Raw genomic sequence first — 15,649 nt, forward strand, 5'->3', positions numbered from 1 at the left:
GGCTAATTGTTTGTCAGGCTTTGAAGTTGAACTATGAAGAAAGCACTGATATAGACGTCCATTAGCCATCCCAAACTTTCTCCCGCTGTCACTGTGGTTTAAAAAATTAGAGCTGTAAATAGAAACAGTTGGTATTGTAACCAGCCACCAATCACGTACTCACTGACGCAGAACTGCATCCAGCACAAGACCTCTAATCCTCCACTGCAGCTCTGGGCTCACTTAAGTGTATTATTCTTCTTCTGTGGTGCATGAAGACCTTTGTAGTCTGCGTTACAATTAATTTTCTATTCGTCTTGTGGCAGGAAGTAGACCCAGATGCCATTTTTCCTAAACTCTTCCTCTGTGAATTGCCTTCTTGTTCCAAGGTGCCACTCCACCCCCTCTCCCCAGACAATATTGCGTCTACTGACCTCTAAATAGAGACGTTTTATGCGGTTGACCTTTGACTTTTACGTCTCTGCATTTATGTCTGAGAAAATAGTGAAATTATGACACTTAACACTGTCGCCTACAAGTGTCTGGAACAGCTCTGTGAAGACTGAGGGCCATTGAGATCGCAGGTCAATTCAAGACACCTTTCACTTTGGTTTAATAACCGTGTACTGAAACGCAATCGCGCTGACATGCAATGTAAGCCCACATAGAAGTGGGCTGGGAATCCTATTCAGTGGTTGCAGAGGCTATTTACACTAATATACACATGAAGCTTGCAGTAATTTAAAGACGTCTCTCATCAGTTCCTTAAGTTAACACAAACCACCTTACCAGAGACTGAGAGTCAGTTAAAAACACACAAATTGACTGGCTGACACACACAGGCTTGAAGATTTCTATAAATGGAGACAGTTGGCCCCCCAGAGGACGAGCGCCATAAATCAGTGGTACCTTAAAATACTAGTAAACGTAATACATGCTATAGCCTCTGCTGTTAAAGCAGTAGTGTGTTTAATTAAAGCTGTTTCTGTTTGTTTTGCTTTTGTCTTTAGTATAAAGTAGAACTTGCAGGGGTAAAATAATCTCTTTGCAATTATCACAATACATTCCAGATGTCACGTTATAACAGCAGATGGTCTCAGAGGACAAAACGTTTCAACTTAATTAGACACACACAAAATTTAGAGCGAGGAGGGGGGGGGGAAAGTATCTGCATCTTTTACAGTCCAACTGTATAATGACCGTTTAAATGGAGTGACCGGTACATGAGGTGTCGCTCATATCACTGCACTACGACATGTGTTAGCACTGAGTCCTCTGTGAGTAACAACTTTGCACAATCATCTGTTGGGGTTTAGCCTTGTATATGAGAAGCCAGAAGCCAGCAGTAGCCTCTTTGATCATCTTCCTGATGTGCGGTCACGGCGGTTTCACCCTACTCTCTTTTGGCTCAATCAAGGGGGCCTTGATATCCGCATGTTCCAACATCCAGAAAACAAGAACCTGCTCACTGAGGAGGCACCGCGGAGAAGCAGTCAATGAGCAATCAGATTCCCTCTTATCTATTTGGCTTGGCTGGATGCGGCTGTTAATCAGTCCCATATCTCAGTAATGGTGTTCCCGTTAATTGCCTCCCTTCACTGTGGCTGTATTCCCTTTCGCTTATGATCTCTATCTGCAAATGAGGTCAGAAAGGCATATGGATCTTGTTTCCAGCCTGGCTTCGTTGGATGCTAACAGGGGACGGTTGGAAAGAGCGCTGGCCGTGTGGCCTGGCATTTAAAGCTGTCCTGAGATCAAGGCACTTGTCATCGCTCCCATGTGTTGATGTCACTACTCTGTTGGAACTTGAACTTATTCATAAAGATCCTTGTTTAACCCCAAATTTCATTCTCCAACAACTTTTCTTTTCTTCCTTCTTTTTTCTTTAGATTCAGCAGTACATGGTTGTATGTCACTTGGAAACCATTTTTATCATGACTCAGTTCCCCATGAGAATGACGTGATTTGCATATTCATTGAGCTTTAGCATCTGATGCCCATATTGCTAGACTTAGTAACGCAGCGATATCTGACTGGCTCCGGGGCAAGGCAGCCACCCGTCTGAGTTACATGCAAATACAAAAGTAAAACAGAATGTGATTTTCTTAATCACATTCTGTACCATGACTGACTTGGCCTGCAAAGATGGTACTATTCAAGATGAAGTTGGAAGCTCAAACCTGCCGCTGACACAGCATGACAACATTTGAAAAATTAATTTGACAAATGAACTATGATGCAAATATGCACCTTTGGAGATGCAGATCCATGTAGACTGATGTCAGCTGGGGCACACTGAATTGCCTTTTGTTGCCTTCTCCCCCACTTCCAACCTTTTTTTTTTCTTTTTAACTTTGAGCGTCTTACATATCATTTCTTTCCCTCTTCTCCTCGTGCATAAATAAACCTGTACCCTCCTCTCCCCAAGCAAACTCTAGGGCTAGCTCAAAGGTCTGGGAGCATTCCTGCATGAAGACTTTCCTCTTTTCTAACTTTGTTTTGATTTTACGCTTGTTATCCACCCCTGCAGCTCTGACGCTTCTCAACAAGAGGCTCCGTACCTGATGAAACAAAAGGGGGGTTGTGCTGCCTGATGAACCTAAACTCAGCTTGTGGGGGTTCGGTTAAGCGCAGCAGGAAAAACGAAGGGAGCGCCATTCTCCCCAGTTCTCTGCAGACCAAATCAAATTATCTGCAGTGCGCTCATGAAAGAAGAGATTCCCCAAAGTGTTACTAAGACCGTTCTCCTCATAACCCCTTTGTTATTCAAAGGTGCCCAGCTGTTGTGCCGCTGCTCTTAAAGCAGAGGACCTTCTCTCCCTGATCTTCAGCCCTCGTGACTTCTAATGATGCCCTCGAGGCACCATGGCCTAGAGGGCAGGTGGCAGGGTGAAAGGTCTCTCTGGATAGGACAAACCCAGCTCACCCAGCTGGTTTACCTCTGTAGCTTCTGTAGTGCTTCAAAAGACTACAAAGATATGTTGCTTATTTTTTTATTTTATTTTTTCTTTGAGACTGATAAACTAAAGTGGCCAGTGGTGATGTGAGTGACAGGTGAAAGTATAATAAGCTGCTGGAATCTGAGAATTTCATAGTTTCACTGGTTTTAATTCCTTTAAAAACTAAACTACTATTAAAACGTCTACTTTTTTGACACAGTCTAAGTACAAAACCAAATTAAAGTTAGAAATAATTCCTCTTCTCATTAACTCAACCTTCATAAAAAGTATGCAAAAACTGAAAAATTTCTAAAGGAAACAAAATGTAATTATTTAAGAAAGTTAAAGTGATGATAAATGTAATTGTTACAAAAAACTCAAGCATACTGCAGAACCATATGCCTTTGTCGCTGTTCAACCACCTGTCACATGATACAATACTGACCTCTAGTGGAATTTTAATGAAACAACATATTTCAAGGTAAGGTTCATTGGATAAACAAATCTGCAAAGCATGTATTGTGCAGTGCTCAACATTTATTGATGCACATTTTGTAATGTATGCCTCTTGGACAGTTTTTGGTCAGTGCTTTGTGTGACCTCCCTCTTTGCTTCCACCAGTGTCACTGAGCAGTCTGAATCCTTTCCACTTAAAGAGTTCATCCTGGATAAACTGGGACTAGTTTATATGTAACATTTTGGATTTATTTGTGATCTTATGAAGATGTATTGATAAATCTATGGCCACCTTTTGATTGGCCTGAGTGTGTAAAGACTATAAGGTTCTTTTTGTGTCCCTAGGGGCAGTGGAAACCTGTCTGCCTTGTGGTTTGTTTGTCATATGTTCAGTGATAGTTCGTTTCACAACTGGGACACAGGTCTTGGCCCTGCTGGGACGACCATCATGCGTTTCCTGCAGTGAGCGCATGCGCATGCTCTGTTTTGGAGATGAGTGCAGAGAAGCCTTAGCTGTGTGAGGACCCCACAAATCTCTCAGTCTAGCGTTGCTCTCCGTGTTGATGCTGACTTGTTCCGTGCACTGAGACCTCAGGATAGTGTTAACCCGGAGGTGGATGAAGTCCCGTGTCAGAGGATGATGAAGGCCTCTCTTCTTTATCCGTTCAGTTGCAGCCTTCTCGCTGAGCTTCACTTTAGCAATCTCACTGCACACTCTGGCTGCGAAGGAAAAAAATTCACTTACAACACAAATCAACTAATTTTAAAGTATATTTTTTCTTCCATCTTGAGCATGCTTACGTTGTATTTGGCATTTAATGAAGGAGGACAGGATGTGGGTCCGGTGAAGCCGCTCACCTCTCTCTGGCTTCATACAGTTATGGCTGTGAATCTTTTGGGTGGTTGAAGGCAACTGTGCCACGTGATCTCCCGCAGGAGCGGAAAGAGGAAACTTTCTGAGAGAAGCTGCAGATTTCTCAGAAACCAAACTATCCTGTGGCATCACATCACAGTGGTCTCCCCGTGAGGAACTGGCATAATCCCAGAACACTTTGGCAAACTGGAAGAGCTTCACGCTGTATATCGTGTTCACTAATATACTAAGGAACATTAGTGAGACAAAGTATAAAATCAAGCTAGAGATCGCACTAAGAAAAACTGTGTAATAAGAAAAAAAATAATCAAGCTCATGCGAGTCATCCGACTCACCTTTGGTCAAGGAAGTGCAGGGACAGGAGACGACCTGTTCCGGTCTCTGCTGTGATCTCTCTCAAACAATCACCAGTGAGGAAATTAAATATGCGAATCTTTCCGTCCACACAGCCAGTAATAACACGAAGGTAGAGCAGCGTAAGAGATTTTACCTCCCTGCAGAACAATCAGAACATCCCGTATTCCTAGTAAGATCACATTTACATTGTTCTACATGGCAGCTTCAGAGGTTACATGCTTACTTTTGGTGGCTGAATGTTATAAGACACTTCTCAACATTATGGTTGATGCTCCACACCATGACATTGCCAGTGCAGTCTCCAGATAGAAGGTGCCAGTCGTCAAGGAACAGGCACTTCACTGCACTCCTGTGGGCATCAATTGTCTTGTGGAAGATGGGACATCCATGAACAACATATGGAAAAACGGAAATGTTTCATCAGCTTCGGACGACACAAAGTGTTCTGTATTTGATTTTCCACAAATGTTTCTCACCCGGAGGAGTGCTGCATTTTCCATGTCCCATATTTTAACAAGGCCCTGTGTACAGCTGCTGTAGATAGTAGTTTTGCTGACCTTTACACATAGGACAGGACTGGGGTGCTTGAAATTAAAACCATTAAAAGGCTTCCCGGTCTGCAGACACCACACTGGAAAAGCAATGGTTCATTTCAGCTTGCTTACATATGAAAATGTTAACAGGAAGTTTTTTTTCTGAGGGTAAAAACATGACAATATACATAGACTACACTGATTTCAATTCACATATTTCCATCCACAGGACAGATGTAAACAATAAAAATAATGGGAGAAAGATTCAGGAAAATCTAACCTATAAAAACTCAGCAGTTCTTTAAAAGAAACCGCAGCTCACAGACCCTGATCAGCTGATCCACTGCTGTTTTAAGGTCTCAGTAGCTCTGCTATGTACACAGCAGCCCAGCCGTGGAAGGTTTGATATGTTATATATAAAAAATTTAAATGGACGGAAATTCACTGGAAACTCGTAAAGGAGAGCGAGAATGAGAGTGACATGCAAACGCTGGCTAGCAGCTTAGATGCTGCATTATTGTCCAGTTGAAGATGGGTATAATTAAAAGAAACACTGATAGTATTTTAGATGACATATAATCTTTTCTCCACAAATATGAATGCAGGTATGTCTTAAATGGTTGGTTTGCATTTGGGTTTATCCAAAATACCTAAAAGAAACTCACTGATTAAGATAAGACATACGAATTGCTTCTTAGAAAAGACAATTTCTCAACAGGAAATTGAAAATATGTGATAAGTGTGTTTTTTGTTTTTTTTGTTTTTTCTATTAAAGACAACGTGTGGTTATATTTACTCATGAAAATGTGAGCTCATGTAAAGATGGTGTATACCGATCAGTGGCTGTTTACCTTTAACTGCACAGTCTTTAGCTCCTGAGACAAGTTTATCAGCATCAGCATCCAGACAGTTGACGGTGCCAGTGTGACCGTACAGCGTCATGTCACACCGGTCTGTCTTCAAATTCCAACACCTGAAAGTGTGATGATGACAGGAAAGCTTCAAAACACAATCAATTAAATCAGATTCATTCATGCAAATGCATTGTCGTCAGCATCTTCTGCATAATCAGTTATTACCTACTCACAGAATTCTACTCATAAATTAGATGATTTTTCACCTGATACTTGCGTCAAAGCTCGCGGTTATCAGCAGATCTCTGTCCTCACAGAGCAGCACTGCCCGAATGCTTCCGACGTGTCCTTTCAGCACCGACACGTCTTCTGTTTCTGATGACACATAAAACAGACGCACCAAGCGGTCCTTTGAGCCGGTGGCCAGCAGCAGTCCTCCTCTATAGTCCAACACCCGATAAGGATCTTCGCTGCAAAAACACATAAGCACCTCTGAATCACATCAGCTGTACCAGTAGAAACATTTTCTCATTCCTGTTTTCAGAGCTTATTTGGGCACTATGAGAAATATAATAAAATAAAATAAAGGGAAATCAACACTCACTTGTCCAGCAGCACTTTGGTAAAATATGCACCGCAGTAAACATTTCGCTCTTCCATTTGCACTGCTGTGGTTCTGATGTTTGCATAAGCGGAGTTAAATGGCTTGAGCTGCAAAACCAATCAAATAAACACGCAATCACTGTGTTGAATATTCCGGCTGATTCCAAAAGCTGATGTTTACTGTGTAGAGGGTACGACTCTGTGAAACCTTGTGGACAGTAGAATAAATATCTTCTTCCTTGTCATCCTTTACTGGTACAGGGATTTCAACAATGTTTGCATAAGTAGGACTCACAAAATTAACACTGCTGCACCCCTGTAACAGAAAAAAAAAGATTAGAACTGATCAGATTTTTTAAAATTATTTTAAAGAAGTCTGATTTTTTTTTAAAGTATTTTCATTAATTAAAACCACTATAAATATTTATATCATTTAATGTAAAAAAAAAAAAAATCTCAACCTCTATCATGGAAATACTTTGGCCCTGAAAATTTCTTCTGAATTTCATTTCCTCCATGGTTTCCTTCGCAAGGAGCTCCCAGTGTTGACAAACTGCCGTGCAATGAATCAAAGTATGCTCACCTAACATTCCTACAAAACACACATACGGCATGGCACCTTTTCAATTTAACATTTACTGTATATTTAGTAAATGCAGACATAAGTGACATTGAAATTTTTACTTTAAGGACATATCGGCACACTTCACAAATTCAGGCTGCAGTGGTACAGTAGTATGCAAAGACTTGCCTAATATCTTCTTGGACAGATCAACAGGTAGGCAGCTTATGAAGTCTCTGTGTCGGCTGACCCCAGACACAGACTTGGAGGATCCCGGCACTACCATTAGAGCAGGGTCCTCAGACTCCTCCTGGTTGTCATGATTGTTTTTGTGGTTACTTACTGAAAAGATAAGACATACCTTATATATCCCAAAAACTAGGAAATTAATTTGATGTGTCCCAAAATTAAATATAACCTACAGCTAATAATAATAATAATTATTATTATTATTATTATTATTATTATTATTATTATTATTATTATATCACAATAAAATAAAACAAATATACAATAAAGTAAATATATCAATAATTTGAAATCCATATAAAATGCAATAACTAAATCTAAATCATCAATAAAAACAGAATTAAATAAAATCTGTATATGATACAAGAAGATGGCTCGGGGGGGGGGGCTATTGTAATACAATACTAGTAACAGTTCATCTCAAAATTGCAAATGGGTTTAATTTCCTCAAGCATTATCAAATCATCTTCTTTTTCTGCAAATCATCTCAACTCTCTCTCTCTCCGTGTCCTCCTTCACTACAAATATGAATCTCCTCTGTGGTCTTCCTCTTTTCCTCTGCCTAGCAGCTCCATATTCAACATCCTTGTCCAATAACCCCCCCCCCCCATCTACATGTACAGACCTTCTCAGCCTTCTTTTCTTTCCACAGTGCTTCACCTTAGCTGGACCAACCCACCAATTGGCCCAGATGGCATATTTGTAGAGGAATGTTTATTAAATGGCTCCAAATGGCAGCGATGTGATTAGACTTCTGTTAAGTAAGGTAACCCTGAGCTAAACGATAACTATATGGAGACTAACACTGGAGTCATTATGCGAGAAGACAACCCTTGTAACGCAAAGCTTATAGAACAAGAATTTGTTTTACTATAATTGTATATATTCTATAACTGTATATGTGTCGTTGGTGGCCTCTAGTGGTCCGTAGCGGGAATTGCAGTGCAGTTGAAACAAAGTCCTTTCCCACTCCTGAGATCTTACCATTAAACTCCAGGAATCCACTTTTCTGTCTGATCAGGAGCACGTTGGTTAAGTTGGCGACCATCCGTAAAAGTTCGGAGTCACACAGTGAAAAAATACGGCAAACGTAGCTTGACTTGACCAGGTCCGGACTGCTGCTGAACCACTTCAAGATTTCCTTCACGTTCACTCCCAGGGGTTTTCCAACGTGACCTTGATGGGAAAAGCGGAAAGGGTGTTCCTGAGGTGTGATGGGGCTTCTTGACCTAGCGTAGGTGTGCAGCGTCCACGACGTCGCGCCACGCAGCACACCTTGGATGCTCTCGAGGACTTGGACGCTCCTGCAGCGTAAAAGGAGCGTCAGCGCGAACCTCCTCTTGAACTCATCCGACACCTTCCACAGACACCGACTGGAACCCGGAGGATTGGAGGCAAAGACGCAGGTCGGACATATACCGCACATACTGACGCATCCCTCCGCTCTTTTGGTGCTGACTTCCTCTGCCGAGGCATTAACAGACTTCATGTCGACGCTTTCAGTAGTTTCCTTTACATTCACCACGTCCGCGCCAGGCAACATTTTTCGTCTTTAAACATCACAACGAACACAAACGTGCAGAGACAATTCAACTGGTTGCCATGCAACAATTTCAGCGCGTCGGCAGCTGAATGGATGCTCGCGCGGGATTGTAGGCGAGACAGTTTATTAGGTACATAAAACTACAAGGTGGGCACTAAATCCAACAGCCTTTAAGATTTAAATGCTTAGTGTGTCCTGGACTGATTTACAGAGGTGTTGGATTATTGTTATTATTATTATTATTATTATTATTATTATTATTATTATTATTATTATTATTATTGCTGTTCCTGCTGTGTTGGTTGTTTTCCTTTCAGAAACATAAGGTAAAATAATAAGATAAAATGTACTTTTCTTATCCCAGACGTTGGCAAATTACCGTTTTACAGCATTCAAAACAAAAATTGGTTAAACAAATTATAACTATTCAGTAAAATGAATTGTAATATGACAAAGAAAATGGCTTGATTAAACATGAAAAGAAGCTCAATTAAATTTGAATATAAAAAACAACAGGAAAACATAATGTGAAATCAAAATTTTATGGAGTAAAAACCTCAAGTTTAAAAAAAAAAAGAAATGAAATAAAACTCTGTAAAATGGAAATATTTTAGTTTAATAATAAAATGAAGTGTCTTTATAAAGAAAATGAGCTCAAATTAAATCAAGGGTGGTACAGTGACGGTGGCTGGGTGGCTTTGTGTGGAGTTTCTCACAATCCAAAGACATACATGCGATTAGGATAAGGTGATTAAGTTAAAGTGGTTTTAATTTGAGTGTAAAGGGCTGTCTGCCTCTATTTGTTTTGTTTGTTTGTTTGTTTCCAAACAAACACATTCAGAAATAAATAAGCATAATCAAAAAAGTCTCCAAGTGTATTGAACTCTTGTGATAATGTTTTTTCAGAGTGTCAAATACATCTTCAAAGATTAATAAAGGTTTTTTCCGCAAAAAAAATAGAGTGTAAAAAATGTAGAGAACCCAGAAGGGTATACCACAGAAAAGGAGGAGGGAACCTAAAATTAAAAAATGTATTTTCACTCTTAATATAGTCTACAGTATACACACACTATATACACACTCATGCCCTTCTGCAACAGGTTCGGTCACCTGAGATCACCTAGCTGCCTCTATAATTCAAACTTCCATAATATGGCTCAGGAGAGTTGCAATTGTAAATAAGAGGTCTGAAAAAATGTATAGCCCAGTTCAGAACTAACCCAAAGCATATTGGGAGGGTATATAAATGTTGAGGGCATGAAATGGTTAATCTTAAGGTGAGCTTTGCAGTCTATTTCGGAGGAAAACAAAAACATTCGTGCGCCGCCCGGGAATCGAACCCGGGTCGCAAGAATGGGAATCTTGCATGATACCACTACACCAGCGGCGCCGTTGTTTACTGGGCTGATAGAAAGCAATTTATCGGAGTGAAGCTTGGTCGAGTTGTGGACCATTATGTGTATTTTTGTTTATGAATGCTCGCCTTACATATTACTGATATGTGAAAACGATAAAAGGAAGCGATAGTAGAAGAACAGCACATATTTGAAAAACGTTGCCACTTTTATTTGAAAAGAAGGAAACGTTTACTCTTATTCTGAAAGTGTGCTCTATTTTCTTCCGGGGTACCGTAGCTTAGGGTACGGATACTTTAGTTTGTGGTTTCTAGTGAAGCGTCATGCGCTAACAGCTTAATCTTTCGTGTTTTGGACGGTAGTTACGAAACAACTCCAGAAATATAGCCGTTGAACGTCAGCTTGGTACAAAAGTTCTATTTTTTATATATTATTAACTACACATGCATTAATGCCATTTGCCATGTTTTGTGCTGTGATAGCCACATTTTCGTTATTAGCTATCAGAGACTGATTTGATAGTACCTTTGCCACTGGTCCTTTTTTCGTCTGTGTTAGTAGTATAGCTGTAATGTTAAAGGCTAAAGAGGTTTAACGTGCTGAGATAATGTTAGCTAATGCTAGCTGTAGCTTCATGTTACTATGTTTTTGACAGTGTGCATGCATCCTGTGTAAGCAACTGCCGTAAAGACTGGTCATTTCCACCAGCTATCCACAGTTTTTACTCATGACGGACAGAAGCAGCAGCGTGGAGTGGGTTGAGACAACCGAAGAGGTGGTTGTAACTGAGGAGTGCATTCCCATTGAAAACAACCCCCCTGCAGGTACACTATAATGACATTACAAATAACGTTGACATTCAGTGCTGTAATATAGCCTTTAAAATAGTTTCTTTGTTCCTCTTGTGATGCCAGTTTTAGAGCCAGCAGACACGCCAATACAGAAGTTACTGGAAACTGTGGGGCAGGGAGAAAACCCCGATGGTGACGATGGTTTTTGTAAGCAAACCCATGTTTACTCTTTTGCTATTGCAGTTTAGGTACAGCTAATAACCAGCCAGAAATATGCCACAAGCCTGTTCATCGCTACCAAAAGAGACTGGCCGAGCATGCTACAGGGCATTTAACTAAATGGGGGGGGGGGGGGGGGGGGGGGTAGGGATTTATTTGAACCTGTATGTATGCTCACAGTGGACATAGATGGCTTCTAGATGGCTTCTTCTATACATCTAAAGGGTATACGTGGCTTCTTCCACTGTGAGCGACCATCTTTGAACAGAGGCGGTGGTTTACGACACCAACTCTCTGCCATCTATAATCCAGTTTTGAGATCCCTTCCCAGACGCCTTAACACCCACTCACATCCTGGGCCATCTGACCTCAGGAATTCGCATGATAAGGTGGGGCCAGGTTTCACAATGAACTCACCCAAAACTCTGGCTGATTGGGACCCACACCCAGTTTCACACCTTGGCTCAGGCGATTAGAGGATCATCAGGGGGTCCTTTTGTCCCTCTGTGGGGGGATACTCCCACTAGGTTTATATCTGGGACTCTCCACAATTTGACCTTAGAACTGAAGAAGCTTCTCGGATGAGAGGTGAAACGTCTTTAAGTAACTTAAAGAAGTCCAGACGCTTTTCTTTGCAAGCTCCTTTGACTATGATGACCTGGATGACTGAGAACCTTCACAGACTCAAAGAAATATTAAAAGTCAAAAATTAACTTGACATTCAGGCCCGTAATAAGTGTGTCAAAACTTCTGACCACAACTCCAGGACCATTGCTAAGTAAATATAATACTAAGTCAAAGTGTTTTGCTATGGTCTTATTCAGTAGTCTTTAAACTTACACACTTCAGTTTTCTATCCCATTAACCTTACCTCTCTGTCTGGTTATATCTTCTTTAGATTTTAATAGGGACACACCTGTAGATCAGTACATGTCTTTCTGAGCCAAACATTTTTGTCATTTGTAAACTACAGCTGAACTGTAGAATGTGTTAGATGGATGACTTAGCAGTGGTCCTCCCCATGAGGAGCTAACCTACACAAATATCTGCAGTGTTTACACATTCATTCAAGGATTTACTAATATTTAATAATAATAATGACATTATTTGACTGATAATTTGTCACTGTGGTAAAATTACCCCAGATAAGCTTTTTTCCGTTTTTTTACCCTTGTTTTTACATTTTTATAGATTGCGAGGATTGCCTGACTCTCTTCCAGGACCAGAGTGATCCTGACAACATTAATGGCCCATCTTTTATTCTCGATTTTCCAACAAACATGGGCATCGTGCAGAGGGCCCTCCTGACTCTGCCTTTTGGCCTGATGATAGGCAGATCTAGTATTCCCAGTGCAGGGATTGGGGTCCTAAATTATGGGCCTGCAGTGTCTCCTGGAATGCATTTTGGACCATTTGAGGGGGAAGTGACAACAAGGGAGATTGCCATGGCAAGTGACTTCTCATGGGAGGTGAGCTGGGATGTATTAAACCCAAACCCCTTGATGCATATTTTGTTCTTTGTGTGTATTTTGTGACAATATTCCAATTTACTGCAGATTTACAAAGATAAGGATGACTATGACTACATTGATGCTGCCAAAGAATCATACTCAAACTGGATGAGGTATTGAATTCTTTTCTGTTGTTTCCTGTTGAATTACAAAATTAATTATATTCTATAAAATAAATCACAGTTTGTACCGCTTGTACATTATTAGAAAATGCTTTTTTTTTTCCCCCCTCCCTCCTGACACAGGTATGTCAACCATGCCCGTCATAGAGATGAGGCAAATCTGTTGGCAGTCCAGTACAAAGGTAGCATCCTCTTTCACTGCTGTCGCACCATAAATACTGGAGATGAGCTCTTGGTGTGGCCCAGCAGCAAACTTCATGCCCACTTTAGTGATCCTTGGGCCCAGATGTGGTATTTGAAGTTGAATGCAACAGGTACCCTTACTTTACTAGTCTCAATAGTCCATACAAGTGATTGCTGTAAGAGCGATAGTCATGTAAAATCTTCCTGACTGTGTTATTTAAAAATTAGATTTATAGTTTGTTTGTTTTTTTGTTGATGTTTTCGCCTTTTTCTCCTAAAATGCAGAGAGTACTGTATCCGGTACAACTCAGATCTTCCTGTGCGCCCACTGTCAGTTGTCTTTCACCACCAAAGCCTTCCTCCAGCGACACACAGAATACTTTCACACACAGCCTGAAAGTGCTGAAGTAGCTGATGAAGAAAATAACGCCTCCAGTGCTGCAGGATCACTGGTGGTACTGTCTGTTGATCCTCTTGAATCTAAAACATGCGACGATTGCGGCAAGACATTCAAGCAAATACCTCATCTTAGGAGGCACAAGCTTTGTGTTCACTCCAACAAACGCCCCTATTGCTGCCCATATTGCAGGCGAAGCTTTAGCCAGGCATCTGGCTTAATCAGACACCAGTTAGTTCATAGGAAGCAGGCTGTAGGAAAAGCTTCCAATCAGAAGCAAGTCCTCAGCAACAAAGAGAGTGTAACGCCAGAGTCAGAACTTTTAAAGGCAGGAGATTCAGTTGTATCTGAAGAAATTAATGAAAATGAGAACCAACAAGAAGCTATGGATACAACTGAGGCTCCCGAGTCTTGTGCAGGTGAGTCAGAAACACTCCAGTCAAACTGTTTAGATTGTGGTAAGAGTTTCACAAAGGAATCATCCCTCAAAAAGCACAAGGTGACTGTCCATGAGAGGATACGTCCGTACGTCTGCGCTGTTTGTCAGAAATGCTTCGGTCAGTACAATGACCTGACCAGACACCTGCAGCGTCACCAGAAACAGAGTAAAACAAAAACAAACGAGGATCCAGAAGACTCGGACATATTGCCCTTCAGCTGTGGCGAATGTTCACTAGCGTTTTCCTCAGTGGACGACCTTCAGCAGCACATAAATGAACATCACTCTGAGGAGAGCACAGCTGAAAATAACGAAGACGATGTAATGCCTGACGGTGAAAGCGTTGAATCGGTCCAGAATCCTCCCTCTCAGAGGCCTCAGAGATTTGGAGCTAGATTCAGAGTTTCTGCCATAACTAAGCTCATTGCGCCTAAACGAAGAGCTACCAGTCCTGCTCAGCCTGCGAGGAGCTCCGCTGAACCAGAGGCGGCTTCTGTCCGAAATGGGAAGTTAAAAAAATACAAATGGTTCAGCTGCAATCGCTGTAAACAAACATATGGAAACCCAGATGACCTCAAAGCACATAAATGCACTTTGAGGCAGCACAGATGTGGCCAGTGTGGAGCAACCTTTAATAAGTCTGGTTTCCTGAAAAGGCACGAGCAGATGGTACATGTAGAGGCCAAATCTTATAGCTGCGATCGCTGCGGTAAGGTCTTCACTACACCTAGTAACCTTAAACAGCATCAGAAGAGCAACGCTTGTATGAAGTATCACTGCACGTCTGAGCTCTTCCCGTGCTCCTTCTGTCAGTTCTCTTTCACCATGAAGAGCTATCTTATTAAACACATTAAAAGGCACCATCCCGTCGAGTATCTTTCACACTGCGAGTCGGACAGCCTAACGGATCAGCTGGAGGAACAGGAGGGGGAAAAAGAATATACGTGTCCTCATTGTGGCAAGAACTGTATGACTGCCAAAGCTTTCAAATCTCACACATGCTTCAGGCAAGTGAAGGTTTTGTACTTGTGCAACGACTGCGGAAAGGGCTTCACAAACCACTACGGTCTGAAACAGCACCAGCGCATCCACACGGGCGAGAAGCCGTACAGCTGCCCTCACTGCAGCAAAAGCTTCTCGTACGTCGGTCAGCTCAACGTACATCTGAGGACTCACACCGGGGAGAAGCCCTACCTGTGCACCCACTGCGGGGAGAGCTTTCGGCAGTCGGGAGATCTAAAGAGACACGAGAGAAAGCACACGGGGGTGAGACCGTACAGCTGCCCAGAATGCAGCAAAAGCTTCAGCCGACCGCAGAGTCTCAAAGCTCACCAGATGCTTCACTTGGGACAGAGAATGTTCAAATGCACTCAGTGCGGGAAGAGCTTTTCCCGAAACTATCATCTCAGGAGACACCATCAGAAGATGCACATTTAGTCTAATCGCATTTTTTTTGAAGACTTTAAATTAAAACGAAATACAGGAGCTTAAATGTGAACTAAATTGCACTTTCCCGCTTGCTTACTTGATGACTTATTGAATGTCCTGTACATAACATTATTTTATTTTTCTTGTAAAGCATTTAGTTAATTTTTTTCCAGTTAAAAAAGGAAAAACACCAACAAATACTTGTCTTTGAGTGTCAAACTGCACTAAAAAAATAAACAACAACCAACGTAACCA

The 15,649-nt window shown here is 41.5% G+C and overlaps 2 protein-coding genes and 1 non-coding gene across 6 annotated transcripts; 1 reads left to right on the plus strand and 2 right to left on the minus strand.

Annotated features, from left to right (window-relative positions):
* Positions 1–2,967: 2,967 nt before the first annotated feature.
* Positions 2,968–9,001, minus strand: fbxw10 (F-box and WD repeat domain containing 10). Of its 2 annotated transcripts, none has more exons than XM_035907901.2 (12): positions 8,391–9,001; positions 7,347–7,499; positions 7,057–7,187; positions 6,804–6,911; positions 6,597–6,703; positions 6,259–6,462; positions 5,990–6,111; positions 5,082–5,236; positions 4,829–4,971; positions 4,584–4,742; positions 4,176–4,405; positions 2,968–4,094 (listed from the first exon to the last, which is right to left on the minus strand). In XM_035907901.2, the coding sequence occupies exons 1-12, from the start codon at positions 8,947–8,949 to the stop codon at positions 3,694–3,696; spliced, it is 2,472 nt and encodes an 823-aa protein (XP_035763794.2). In that variant the 5' UTR covers positions 8,950–9,001; the 3' UTR covers positions 2,968–3,693. The 2 variants fall into 2 exon arrangements, with proteins under 2 accessions (XP_035763794.2, XP_006791000.3); XM_006790937.3 differs by having other exon boundaries at positions 4,176–4,474.
* Positions 9,002–10,268: 1,267 nt separating this feature from the next.
* Positions 10,269–10,339, minus strand: trnag-ccc (transfer RNA glycine (anticodon CCC)). Its single transcript has one exon. It is a non-coding gene; the product is annotated as a tRNA-Gly (tRNA).
* Positions 10,340–10,539: 200 nt separating this feature from the next.
* On the plus strand, positions 10,540–15,646 carry prdm9 (PR domain containing 9). Of its 3 annotated transcripts, none has more exons than XM_006790934.2 (7): positions 10,540–10,709; positions 10,960–11,128; positions 11,219–11,302; positions 12,506–12,783; positions 12,871–12,938; positions 13,071–13,261; positions 13,416–15,646. In XM_006790934.2, the coding sequence occupies exons 2-7, from the start codon at positions 11,032–11,034 to the stop codon at positions 15,401–15,403; spliced, it is 2,706 nt and encodes a 901-aa protein (XP_006790997.2). In that variant the 5' UTR covers positions 10,540–10,709; positions 10,960–11,031; the 3' UTR covers positions 15,404–15,646. The 3 variants fall into 3 exon arrangements, with proteins under 3 accessions (XP_006790997.2, XP_006790999.2, XP_087700910.1); XM_006790936.2 differs by having other exon boundaries at positions 11,013–11,128; XM_087844784.1 differs by having other exon boundaries at positions 10,574–10,589; positions 11,013–11,128.
* Positions 15,647–15,649: the final 3 nt, after the last annotated feature.

The sequence above is a fragment of the Neolamprologus brichardi genome, chromosome 8 (assembly GCF_056152115.1).
Source record: "Neolamprologus brichardi isolate AB-2024 chromosome 8, ASM5615211v1, whole genome shotgun sequence".
Classification (NCBI taxonomy): Eukaryota; Metazoa; Chordata; class Actinopteri; order Cichliformes; family Cichlidae; genus Neolamprologus; species Neolamprologus brichardi.

Excerpts from the sequence above, each read along its gene's own strand:
- fbxw10 (XM_006790937.3), bottom strand. The coding sequence starts at position 8,949 with ATGTTGCCTGGCGCGGACGTGGTGAATGTAAAGGAAACTACTGAAAGC. Across the intron at positions 7,188-7,346 it reads TCTGTCCAAGAAGATATTAG|GAATGTTAGGTGAGCATACT; the intron begins GCAAGTCTTTGC and ends TGTGTTTTGTAG. Across the intron at positions 4,972-5,081 it reads AAAATGCAGCACTCCTCCGG|ACAATTGATGCCCACAGGAG; the intron begins GTGAGAAACATT and ends ATCTTCCACAAG.
- prdm9 (XM_006790934.2), top strand. The coding sequence starts at position 11,032 with ATGACGGACAGAAGCAGCAGCGTGGAGTGGGTTGAGACAACCGAAGAG. Across the intron at positions 11,129-11,218 it reads TGAAAACAACCCCCCTGCAG|TTTTAGAGCCAGCAGACACG; the intron begins GTACACTATAAT and ends TTGTGATGCCAG. Across the intron at positions 11,303-12,505 it reads CGATGGTGACGATGGTTTTT|ATTGCGAGGATTGCCTGACT; the intron begins GTAAGCAAACCC and ends ACATTTTTATAG.